At 32.6% G+C, this 13759-nt stretch overlaps 1 protein-coding gene across 4 annotated transcripts in view; it reads left to right on the top strand.

The window, feature by feature from the left end:
- CEP76 (centrosomal protein 76) overlaps positions 1–13759 on the top strand; it is a gene marked incomplete at its 5' end in the record, with an annotated part of 18845 nt that extends 5086 nt beyond the window's left edge. For all 4 annotated transcript variants that reach the window (XM_081148771.1, XM_081148770.1, XM_081148772.1 and 1 more), the window contains 8 exons: positions 14–199; positions 1514–1611; positions 1977–2105; positions 5694–5882; positions 8525–8691; positions 9802–10135; positions 10813–11030; positions 11867–13759. In XM_081148771.1, coding sequence (XP_081004897.1) covers positions 14–199; positions 1514–1611; positions 1977–2105; positions 5694–5882; positions 8525–8691; positions 9802–10135; positions 10813–11030; positions 11867–12005 — 1460 coding nt within the window. In that variant the 3' untranslated portion in view covers positions 12006–13759. The remainder of the gene's footprint in view (positions 1–13; positions 200–1513; positions 1612–1976; positions 2106–5693; positions 5883–8524; positions 8692–9801; positions 10136–10812; positions 11031–11866) is intronic.

Here is a 13759-nt window from a genome sequence, read left to right as displayed (position 1 = left end):
TTTATGTTGGTAGGTGATGGAACTAGAATGGCTGATTCAACAACAATGTTATCAATAAGTGATCCAGTTCATATGGTGCTAATCAAAACAGATATATTTGGTGAGACCACTTTAGTTGCATCCTATTTTCTCGAATGGCGATCAGTTTTGGGCTCAGAAAATGGAGTGACCAGTCTTACTGTGGAACTTATGGGTGTAGGTATGATGATTAATATTATGTTATCTTTTTATAGTCCCAATTCATTTGTAAATACATTTTATATTTTTAAAATGCCTTTGTTAACCAAGAGGCAAACGTAAAAAGCATTTCTTTATTTTTTTAAAATTAAAAATTTTTTTTTTTCTAAACAATTTCTTTAGAATTATAATTGGACTCCAGTGTTGTAATCTTGGGAAATGTCTTGAAGAATAGTATGAGTGTAGAACTTCACAGTCATTCTGGCCTTGTCTTACAAAGAAAATTGTTTTTCTGGGAAATGAATAAAGAAATTTTGAGATTTTTCCTTTTCAAATTTATATATAAGGCTGTAAAGAAAATTAAGATTCTAAACACATACACAGAATACCTCCATTCTGGCACTCCCCAGGATATAGTGCATACCCATTAGTACTAGTGGCTTCCTGCAGCAGCTGTTCTTGTGGAATATGGAGCAAGTTTTCTTCTACCCCTTTACATGTGGAAAAGTGGCACCCAGAGGTGCTAACTTGCTCAATGTCAGTATCAATAAATAGTACCCTTTGAGGACAGAGATGGTGCCTGTCTTATTCACCATTGTTTCCTTGGACACTTGCATACTACTTAATATGTAATATGTTTACTAATACAATGAATAATAAAATAAAAGCTACCAGTGTTTTATGCATAACATACTTTGGTATTGAAACTTAGTCACAGAGTTAAATCTGGCCATTGGACAGTAGAGCTTAGTAATTTAGATTTTGGTAATTTAGACCCTGAGTGTGTTTTTACTTAAATAAAAAGTAGAGAAAAAAGTTTTAGGTAGGATGTTTATTTTCAACTGTGATACCCATTATTTGTTTTCTAATTCTTTAAATACAGGCATGAATTGAAAATTTGTATTCACATGTGATGTGAAAAATGGGGAGGGATAAGTGGGAATTACTATATGTGACTAAGAGTATATTTCTGAGAATGAAGTGTTAACAATTGCTTTGACTTTGGTTTTAAATGTAAGCCTGGTTGGCATTTTATATTTAATTAATATAAAAATTAAGATTTCCAAATCCTTTAGGTCTGAAAAGTCACTTAAAATGTGATTAAGAAGCTAAGAAAATAGGTGATCTCCTTAAAATTAGATGAAGGCTTTTGTACTAAATAAAAGCTTTTTTTGATTTGGTTCACTTTTAATATGAGTATTAAAGGTGATATTGAATATTTATTCCATGTAAGTGGTAAAGCACAAAATTCTTGTTATTTTGGATAGACTTTGGTTGACTAAATATGCATGGCATTGAAACCTCTGAAGTTCTAAATATTTACTTATACTTATAGGCACAGAATCAAAAGTTTCTGTGGGAATTTTAAATATAAAACTTGAGATGTACCCACCACTCAATCAAACATTATCTCAAGAAGTAGTGAACACACAGGTAAATAATTCTGAATTTTTTGTCGTTGTATAATTGTTTTCATAGTAGTATGTTTACCTGTTGATTCTAGAAAGCACTCTTTTTAGAAAATTACAATTTGTTAGTTTTAAACAAGAGAATGACAATATGATTTAATACTTAAAAATGTCTTGGGGGAAAAAGATTACTCTGATGTTGTGGAGACTGGGTTGTATTAGAGGAAGTGTAGAAATAGGGAAATCAGGAGGCTCTTACAGGTGAGATGATGGTGGCTTAGGTTAATTAGGGTAGTGGTAGAGATGGAGAGAAGTGCACAGATTTGTTACATAATTTATAGTAATTAAGGAGAATGAATAGAAATTGAAAAAATTTTTTTTAATTTCAAGCTTGCTTTGGAACGTCAGAAAACTGCAGAGAAAGAGCGATTATTTCTTGTATATGCTAAGCAGTGGTGGAGAGAATATTTGCAAATTCGACCCTCACACAACTCACGGCTGGTTAAGATTTTTGCTCAGGTTTGTAAATTGTATTATAAAAGCTTCACACCTGTATTTGATATTTACTGTTTTTTTTAATGTACATTTTATTTAACTTGAATTTGTAAAATGTAATTATTCCAGAAAAATGAAAATTTATTTGTAAAATACAATGCTACTTTTGTAATACTGTCTTTCACTGAGTGAGTGATATCATACAATCTTTGTTTTATTTTGCTTTTCATTTTTAATTGTTTTTTAAACCCTTTTTGAATGTATTTTATTTAAAGTAGTTGAAAACCCTTTTGTTTAGCTTTGAGTGTGTCCTTGATTGATACTTAGTAATAAAAATTAACTACTAGGACATTTTGCAATTTATATGTAAATTCAACTTTTGTGTGCAGAACTGGGGTTCCACATATATATTTTTCCTGGTTAGGGTTTTTTATTTTTTTAAATACAAACTATATTATGTGTAATAATTCTATATAACCAAGATCCCTAAGCCAATGACCAATAATATTTAACTGCAGCATTTCAACTATATATCTTTGCCTCTATTTTTCTTGTATCCTGAGCCCATTTTCTTTCATTAACAAACCAACAGAAAATATGTGATTAGATCCATAGCTTTTTGTAACTCATGAACTATTCAAATACTTCATATATATTTAGCCTTATATAGATGTATTTATGTGAATATAATTTAGTATTATTTTGGATTATATGTCTCAGATCCTGTGCATTCGTCTAGCTTTACCCCTACATTTCCTAGATTTTTGGGACAGGCTAAAAGTGTTTCAATTCCTAGATGAGGAACTTGGGAATGGGAAACCCTAGTTGACTAGTGGTGGAAATGAAGGAAATGGCTTCTGACTTTATAGTAGCATTATCTATACATTGAATGACTGGGCAGGCAAGGAAGCAGTGATGTCAGATCAAGGACAAAGAGAAACCAATCAAAATACAACTGGTTTTCTGCTGTCTATTTAGTCTGAGGTGAGGTTATTCATTGCCATGTGGAATCAGACCGGAGGGACTGGGGTGGTTGGTGGGGTAAAGGGAGGAAGTAGATCAGAGAAATGGCAAGTGGAAGAGGAGGAGGAGAAGGGTGAGACATACAGGTAAGGGAATCAAGGAGCTGAGACTATCTTTTAGGAAATACTACTTAAGTTCCTGTCTCAGAATTCATTGTAAGAAGATTTGAACCACATAAGGTCATTGAGTCTCATGGTAACTGGATGAGATTGTCGAGTAGCCAGGCATTGCTACTGTTTGCAAACAGCTTGAAGGATTGAGAAGTGGAGTCCTTATTCTAAGCTCAGACAGCACCTCAGTCATGGTAGACTATTAAATTGCAGTTTCAGTCCGGCTTGTGTTGGCTCAGTGGTTGAGTGTTGACCCATGGACCAGGCAGTCACTGTTTGATTCCCAGTCAGGGCACATGCCCAGGTTGCGGGCTCGATCCCCAGCAGAGGAGGGGGCATGCAGGAGGCCGCTGATCAATGACTCTCTCATCATTGATGTTTCTATCTCTCTCTCCCTTCCTCTCTCTAAAATCAATAAAAACATTAAAAAAAAATAATCAGTACTTTAAAACACTCTATGCCTAAATTTCATTTCTTCTCCTTTCTCTGTTCCTTAGTTTCCTTACCTGTCCTTGGCTCTTTATTCTATTGGAGCTCTTCTAGTTGAACCTTTCATTTTACCTCTATTTCTGACCCCTAAGATAGCATAGGGAGATGGAGACTAAGAGACCACCGTGAAGGTGTTGGAGTGAGTGGGGTAAGAGAGGATGGGGAAAAAAATCAGTGCCTTTTAGAGTTGAGAACCGTAGTCATGAGTGAAAATTATGATGGTCATTTTGCTCTGCATAATATAAAAATTCACAGTCTTAGTATAATCAAATAATAAGTGAGTTGTTTTTCTTGCTAAGGTGTGGGATTATATTGGAAAAGCAATGTTGTTGTGGTTTAGAAAGACATCAATGGTTCTGATCATTCAAACAGATGGTGTTTCTGTTGGTCGAGTTAGGTAATATTTCTGAAGAGCCTTGCCATAATAAAGAGTTTTAAGTCATCTCTGACTTTGAATAAAAAGTGGCCTTTTGAGTTTGTCATCTCAGTAATCATAAAGTTAAGGGAAATAAGGACTTTGGTAATATTAACTCTAAAAACACAGTGGTGGATAGTTATCAGAGATTCTTGTTGCATAGTATTCAGTTCAAATGCCAGGATACATTCTGGGTTTAAAACATAAGACGTCCTATCCGGTGTGGCTCGGTTGAGCATTGTCCTTTGCACCAAAAGGTTGCCGGTTTGATTTCCACTCAGGGCACATACCCAGGTTGCGAGTTCAGTCCCCATCCCTGGTCGGGGTGGTTATGGGAGGCAACCGTTACTCAAGGTTCTTTTTCACATTGATGTTTCTCTCTCCCTCTCTCTCTAAAATCATTAAAAAACCCCCATCATATTAAAATGTAAGATGCTTTCCTAAAATGATTTTCAAAACTCTGTTTTCAGTTGACTTGGTTATAACAAATCATTGTTTCCTGGGGATCTCCAAGTATAATGGAAACAAGTTAAAAATGAACTCTGGTCATTGTTTTATCAGCTAATCAGAAAACTTATTCATTCTGTCTGGATATATATTACTAAATTATGTATGATAATATGAAAGGATACTTTGGCTTATATCCCCTCTCCATTCCCCACCCACCTGCTTATCCTTTTCTTAGAGGAGGTTTTTATTGTGTGTTTTTTTAACTTTATTGAGGAATAAATGACAAACATATGATATATGTAAGTGTACAGTGTGATGATTTGTTACACATATACATTGTGGAATGATTATCAAGATCAAGATAATGAACACATCTATCACTTCACATAGTTAATTCTTTTTTTGTTTGTGGTGAGAATGTATAACTGAAAATTTGTACCTTTTGACCTGCATTACTCATATCCCCACCCCTAGCTCCTGGCAACTACTGTTCTATACTCTGTTTCTATGATTTCACAAGTAAGTGATTCCGTACAGCATTTGTGTTTTTCTGTCTGGCTTATTTCACTCATAATGCTCTCAGGCTCATCCATATTGCAAATTGCAGGACCGCCTCCTTTTTTAATGGCTGAATGATATTCCATGGTATATGTACACCACATTTTGTTTATCCATTCATTCATTAAAGGACATTTTGGTTGTTTGCATATCTTGGCTATTGTGAATAATGCTGCAGTGAACATGGGTGTGCAAAGATCTCTTTGAGATACTGATTTCAATTACTTTGGATATATATCCAGGAGTGGGATTGCTGGATCATAGGATAGTTCATTTTCTTACTGTCAGAGGCTTTGGAGTTAGCTCAGTGTTTGGATCCTGGCCCTGTTGCATAATGGCTGTAGCTTCAGTTTCTTCATCTATGAAATGAAAGTAATAGAGATGTTATGAGGATTAAAAGAGAAATTGTATGCATAGCACTCAGCAATCCTAGTGCTGGGTACAAGGTAAGCACTTAGTGATATCCAGAATTATTTTATTTTACGTTAATGTACTCTGAGAAGAAGTGTTAAAATTGGAAATGGTTAAGCTATCATTGCAGATAATGTTTTCCCCCTCTTCCTCCAGGATGAAAATGGGATAAATAGACCAGTGTGTTCCTATGTTAAACCACTTCGAGCTGGGCGGCTTCTGGATACACCAAGGCAAGCAGCAAGATTTGTTAATGTCCTTGGTTATGAAAGAGCCCCTGTTATTGGAGGAGGAGGTAAACAGGAACAGTGGTGCACTCTGCTGGCCTTTCTCTGTAGAAACAAGGTATCCTACACACATAATAGAATTAAAAAGCAGCACATCATAATTGTGAATGTGTGGTGCATTTGTAAAAGAATTAACTTGGAAAAAATGTACATATTATCAACTTGAACAAGTCATAATCTTTTCACCATTTTTCTTAACATTTAAATGTCAATACATAAAGAAAAAATTAGCATCTTTATTTTCTCATGTAGTTTATTGTTTAATGTAATGTGATTTCTATGAGGTAGGGATCTATAAGTACTATTATGTTAGAAACCAAGCTACAGAGGTAAATGAAACAGTGAATTAGAGGGAGCACCAGGACCCCTATGGTGGTGGTCTAGTACTATTCATGTATTAAAATTTGTTTCGATGATGTATTTTTTAAAAGAGAAAATGGAAGTACAAAATGAATATGGAAAAAATTCTTGGATTCATTGGTATTTTGATTAGTATCAAATATAAGTATATATTTAAGAATTTGTGTAAATTTATTGATGTTAAACTGAAATGAATTGATTTCAGTAAACTAATTTTATAGATTATGGGATATTTCCTAATTTCATGTGTTCCAAAAATGTCGGTAATATAAAAACAAGTCAGACTGTCTTTAGCATTCCAATTCTGTTGAAACAGAACAGGAAAAAAGAAATTTATTGTATTGTTGTTTTGAAACAATTTTTTTTAGTTTGAAGCTGTGTAAATATTGTAGGTATTCACAAGGCAAGCTTATGCAATGGAAGAAACTATATTAAAGACTGATTTGTCAGAACGATTTTGTCTTAATGACAGTTGAAAATGGTTAAACATTACTTCAGAATTGTTTTAGTTTATTCTCAAGCTGTAGTTCCCCAAAGTTGTGTGTATGGATTTAAACATTTTCATTTCAAACATTGGAGTGATACATATTTAAAATTATGTACATAATATTTTTGTAAAGCAAATAATCACCCATTTGATTCACTATTTTATTTTGTTTAAAGAAAAAGTACATCTTAAATTAGAAATTTGAAAATTTTTAAAAATATTTTTCTGGCACAAACAATAGGATTACAACAGTGAAAGTGAAATTTCACCCATAATCCTAATACCAGTTTATTATGTCTTTTTATATTTTTATGTTTTCCTCCTCTTATGTATCATTTTTTCCATAATCATAATTAAGATAAATAAAATTTTGTGTCCTGCTTCATAACTTAGCATTAGGCTAACTTTTACCTCTGTGTTGCTAGTCTTTATGATCTCTGTCTTTTAATGGCTGTATAAAGTTTTCTTGAGTTGATATATAAAATCTACTCAACTATTTCCCCATTGTAGGCACTGCTTCTTTTGACTGCCTTAGATTTACTTGATATCATTGAGAATGATATTTTGCGTTGAACATCTTTGGTTGTATTGTTGGGGTTTTTGAAAAAAAATTTAGTATAAAATCTCAACATACAAATTACTGGGTCTAAAAGGTTGGATATTATATTTTTCTAAAGTCAACTTAATGATTATAAAATGCTATTTGTTTTATTACAGTTAATTAAAAAGCAACAGTGGAGAACCACTAGTGCAGAATTTTGGGGGTGAAGATATATCATCCATTGTAAAACTGAACTCAAAAGTTACTTTTACTTTTGCATATTATCTGTATTCCTGTGTTTAAATATATATCTTCATGTAATTGTAGCCTTACTGTTTAATATTTTAATAATTTTTTTTTCACAGAACATATCAGATATTTTTTATTATTTTTAAAGTTTTTATAAGTTTTTAAAATTGTGAAAGTAATGTAATATCAAAGGGAATTTAGAAAATAGAGGGGAGCCCTGGCTGTGTAGCTAAGTTGGTTAGAGCGTCATCCTGATATGCCAAGGTTGTGGTTTGATTCCCGGTCCGGGCACATGCAAGAATCAACCAATGAATGCATATAGATAAATGGAAGAACAAATAGATGTTTCCCCCCCCCCTTGCATTCTCTCTCAAAAGTCAATGGAAAAAATATCCTCGGGTAAGGATTAACAATAATCAATTAAAAAAAAAATTGTGCGTGAGTGAATAAGTACATTGGACATTGTATTAGCCATATACTAAAAGTTGTATTTTAATTAGATTTCAAAATAAACATATTTTTTAAAAAAGAAAATACCAGGGAAAATTATATACAACCACCCTAATTATAGCTGTTGTTGGCATTTTGTTTTATTCCACCCTGATTCCTATGTATTTATTCCTTAAAATGATCATACATATATATATAGATAGTGTAACTCATTGTTTTCAGTTTGTGTGTTTTTCCAGTTATATGCATTTTCTGCTCTATGATTTGTTAGCTTCTCTGTTCATGTTCGTTAGCTACTCATTTTAAAAATTTTATTGCTTTTCTTTCTATGTTGTATGAATTCTTTATAAACTTTTGAATCTGACTGTGTCCCCTCTTAAAGTATACAAGTTATAAACTGTTAGATTTGTGAGCTCTGACTTTGTACAATAATTTAGGCTCTTCTAAATTTTTTATATCTTCCCACCCCTATTGTTTCAGCTTAACACTGGACTTATGATTAAAAGGGAAAACTTTAATAATATGTTTTATTGTCATTTTGTATTTCTATATTTAATGAGGAGACAATATGAAGGAACAGATACTTAATTTTTTAATTAATTGTATTTTCTAGGGTGACTGTGAAGATCATGCTAACCTCCTGTGCAGCCTTCTTCTTGGATATGGATTAGAAGCCTTTGTCTGTGTTGGGACTAAAGCAAAAGGAGTACCTCATGCTTGGGTTATGACTTGTGGAACTGATGGAACCATCACTTTTTGGGAGAGTTTAACAGGACACAGGTTAGCCAACTAAGTTTACAAAGATATTAAAATGAAGATGCAGATGTTTTATATTATAGGTTCTTTATTTATATTGCTCGTACTCAAAGGTACATGTTGACAGTTTTAGTTATTACAGCCTTTTCAGGGCTTATGTAAAAAAGTACTTCAATTAAAATAGCTGTGTAATTAAACTCTAAGAAAATTTGTACACATAAAATTTACCAACATAATATTGGTAAAACTATAAATTATATTTACTTTCAATTTTATATAATTGGCATATGCTTTTCTGATGATCATCTCTAAGCCTGAAAATAGACTCAAGTTGAAGTCATGATTTCTTTTGAAAATTTGATGTGGTCACCAACTCAATGCTGATAAATTCACTGGACATTTTTCAGTCATTTTTTTTCTTCTAATTTTTTGATTTATTGATTTTAGAGAGAGAGGAAGGGGGAAAGAGAGAAACAATGATTTGTTCTTCCACTTATTTATGCATTCCTTGGTTGATTCTTGTATGTGTCCTGATGGGGGATCAAACCCCAAACCTTGGCATATTGGGATGATGCTCTAACCAACTGAACTGCCCAGCCAGGGTTTTTAGTCTTTTGGTCTGTCATCAGATTTTCAGAGTTAAATGCTTCTTCCTTCCTGGAACATTCTCTTTCCTCTCGCATAGCACTATCTTGCAGTTTTCATTATTTTTCTCTGGCTTTTCTCAGTTTTTCTTTATTATGTCTTTAAATATTGGAGATCCTAAAGGCATAGTCCTGGGCCCTCTTCTCATTTTTGGGGGGTTCTTTTTTTACCAAGTTGATTATCATTTTGGTTAATCGTACCTCATACATATAGCTAAATTACTTTAATCATGTTATCTTAGATATAGATGTTTTTTACTTTAACAATATGCATAGAATATGTTCTCATGTTAAAGGAGTAAAGTTGGTTTCTATAGCATAAGATATGCTATATAATTAACATAACCAAATTATAGAAATATAAGAAGGAAAATCAAGTATTAAAACTCTAGTCCTGGGAAATAGTTAGGGCTTTAAGTGTCCTCAGTAAGATGCTGCCTTCCTAATGTTTAAGTTCTTATTATATAAAGTTACGATTTACCTTTTTTAGGTACATCCACAAATCTACCAATCCTGATGAACCTCCAGTTGCTGAACAGCCCAAACCATTGTACCCATATCGAACAATTGGTTGTGTTTTCAATCATCAGATGTTTCTGGGAAATTGTCAGCCTTCTGACTCAGTAGAAACCTGTGTATTTGATTTGAATGATGAATCTAAATGGAAACCCATGAGTGAAGAAGCAGTTAAATCTGTGTGCGCTCCAGGAGCTACAACATCCCTTCCTCCCTTTCCACCTCTTTGTGCATCCACAATTGATGCTTCAGTAACAAGTAATGAAATAGAAATGCAGCTAAGGTTACTAGTATCAGAACACAGGAAGGTAATTAACACTGAAATTTGTAGTTTCGTGCTTTTTTTTCATTTGTGTATAAACAGTTTTTGGGGTGTGTGTATGATAGTGCCAGTCACTATTCTAGCCCTGAACAAAGCAAATAAAGTCCCTACCTTTATGAAGCTTATAGTTTTAAAGGTCGTGAGAGTTAAGTTCTGAGACTCAGAAATTTCTAAATTCACCAGTACTTCTAGAATTTATTACTTCCTTCTAGAAATAAGAGTAAATGCTCAGTAAATATTTGAGTTTACTTATGTATGCAGTTAGTTTGCTGATTTTTCTCCCCTCCTATAGTTGAATTTATGGTAGGAGCAATCAAATTAAGCAGATTCAATCTTATTAAACTATAAAGTTAAATAAAATGTGACTTCAAAATTTACTGACACTGTCTTCTATAGTAGGACTATTCCATATGATCTTTTCTAGTGGATATTAATGAAGTATAGAATTTGGAATCTGTACTAACATCATTATATTGAATGTTATTTTTTTTTTAAGCAATTAAAATCTGATACCTATAGTTTATGTATTTTTATAATAATTAATAGGAAGTTTAAAAAATTGACAGGCCTTAAAAATCTTGGCCTATATTAAAATAAGCAACTTTCTATGTAATTGTTTTTTAAAATATTAATGTGTTTTACTTTTTCTCTTGATTGCTATAGGATCTTGGCCTCACTACTGTTTGGGAAGACCAGCTTTCCTACCTCTTATCACCAGCTTTGGCTTCTTATGAGTTTGAGCGTACAACAAGTATATCTGCAGGCAATGAAGAATTTCAAGATGCCATAAGGAGGGCTGTACCTGATGGTCACACATTTAAAGGGTTCCCAATACATTTTGTGTATAGAAATGCAAGGCGTGCATTTGCCACATGTCTTCGGTAAGGTGGAATTTATGAATTCATAAATGTTTTTGGGTAGGACTCTTAGAAATCAGTTAGTTTGGTAGTTATTTAGAAAATGACTTTAGAATCACATGGAGAACTTTTATAATTAAGACTTATACCGTCCTCTTCACAGATTGTGATTCATTAAGTCTGAAAGGTAGCTTTTGATAGTTTGGGATAATTTTACCAATGATTTTGGTGAGGATCTCTGATCTTGACTAGTGTAATTTTTTAAATGTATTGATTATGAGAAAATAGTCTATAATTTGATTAGCTCAATTTTAAATTACAGAGCCATTGGTAGCAAAGACAGGATTTTTTTTTTTTTTTTACATATCTTTATTGATTTCAGAGAGAGGAAAGGAGGGGGGGAGAGAGAGAGAGAAAATCAATGATGAGAGAGTCATTGATTGGCTGCCTAGCCCGCAACCCGGGCATGTGCCCTGACCAGGAATCGAACCCTGATCTCTTGGATCCTAGGTTGATGCTCAAGCACTGAGCCATGCCCTGCTGGGCAAGGATTTTAAAATATTATTTAAAATAATGCCCGGCCGGGTGTGGCTCAGCGGTTGAGCATCGACCTAGGATCCAGGCGATTGGAGTTCGGTTCCCAGTCAGGGCACGTGCCCAGTTGCGGGCTTGATCAATGACTCTCTCATCATTGATGTTTCTATCTCTCTCTCTCCCCTCCTTTCCTCTCTCTGAAATCAATAAAGATATATTTAAAAAAATGAAATAAATAAATAAAATAAAATACTGACTTACTTGGAAATAAGAAAATAAAGTCTTATGTTTACTTCTTAAATAAGTAAATTTTCTTCCTTCTGTAGGTCTCCTTTCTGTGAAGAAATAATCTGTTGCCGTGGAGACCAGGTGCGACTGGCAGTTCGTGTCCGAGTGTTTACTTACCCTGAATCTGCATGTGCTGTTTGGATCATGTTTGCTTGTAAATATCGCTCGGTATTATAGGACTAACATTTCTATAAGAATATACCTGTATTTTATTGGAATTTTACACATTGTATTATTACTACCTGTTTAGAAGTTACTTTAAAAATCACAATCTGGTTTGGATGTCATATTTCAGTTATGTGTATACCTGTAGTGTTTGAAAAAAATTATGATGTGTGTATTTAAAAATTAAGGATGAAAACTTGTATAAATTTGAGTGGAATTTAGTATAAATTAAGTGCATATTCTATTTTAATAAATACTGTTTTGTTTATAGGTATTCAGTAGTTTAAATATGAATATAAAATTACTCAGTTTTGTTTACATTAATAAGTAATCAGAAAGATATTTGTCTGAGGGTTTTAGCCATAGTAAAATTGATATGATCATTATTATTATTTGATTAATGGGATTATTTTATGTACATTAGGAGAAATTAACCTCACAACAGATTTATTTATTACATAGGTTAAAAGACATTTTGATGAATTATCACTTTTATGGTTTACCCATGGCCATAGGGATATTTGTGACTTTCCAGAGATTTATGGGAAGACTTGATGCAAGAGTAGGAAAAAACTAGTGCCGGAAAAGCACAAATATTAATAACAAAACAAACCTCACATGAAAGTACATGAATAATTTGTAAGTATTTGTTAGTTTTATTCATTATAAAAATGAATTAGGTATTTTAGAAAAAATTCATTATACCCTTTTGTTGTGATACTGACAAATTGTTTTCTGTAATTAATATTGGCATTCTGTTGCTGATTTTCTGCGGTCAAAGGATTCATTACTGGTCTTTTCATGGATTCTATCTTCTGAAAACACATTTTCTTTATTTTTTTATTTCATTATGATGAAAACATCAGTGTACATGTGACTAATTTAAATCAGAGAACCATTGTGTGAGGTTACTTAAAAACAAGCATATATGAGTGACTCCATGTTGATGTTTGTTTTAAAATTGAGCAAGTTTTAAAAGCGAGCATTAAAAAAAGACTATAGCAGTTTGACTGTTTTGTAAGAAGCTGCATAATGTAAGTGATAGGTTTGGCTGTCACTCAGCATCTCTGTGTATAGGTTCTACCATTGTCCTTAAGAAAGTAATTGTGTACCGGTTGGCTCTGCAAGTTATTCTTTTCATTACTTTAATTTACCATTGTGAATACAATGATTTAATGTTTTTAAAAAAATTAAAATCTAAACATATCTTAAAATTTATGTTTTGTTTTATTTTGCATATGATAAATATTTATGGTATAACTTGTTTTAAAAGTCTGAGAATATCCCTGTTCTGTCAGTTTTCATTGAAAACAATAATTAGATGTTTCTTGTGAAACTGACGTGACTTTAGAAAATTAGCAGAATAAGAATTAAGACTTTTTATTCTGTTGCCAAAATTACTCATAAAGCTATCAATAGAGAAAATTGCTTGTTAGGTCTAGGAATTTTCATCTTTGGGAACAAACGATTATGAGACACATACTAATAGGCAGGCTATACTAAGATCAAGACTATATTATCATTGAGGCTCGGCTTCATGTATTTATAAGTGCTCCTTTGATATAAATTTCCTTTTTATGCACTTTAATAAGGTCAGGCATAAATTGATGTTTTTCTCTAAAGATGGTTTATTTCAAAAGACTTCATATTTCAGTGTCTTTAACACTAAGATTCCACTACTCTTAGAATAATTTTTCTTTTTAAAATTTAAATTTACTTTGTGTATTTAGCTCTGTCATAAAAGTTTTTTCTATTAAAAACAAAAT

Source organism: Miniopterus schreibersii (assembly GCF_964146895.1).
Source record: "Miniopterus schreibersii genome assembly, chromosome: 10".
In the NCBI taxonomy this organism is placed as follows: domain Eukaryota; kingdom Metazoa; phylum Chordata; class Mammalia; order Chiroptera; family Miniopteridae; genus Miniopterus; species Miniopterus schreibersii.
This window is presented reverse-complemented; position numbering and strand designations above follow the sequence as displayed.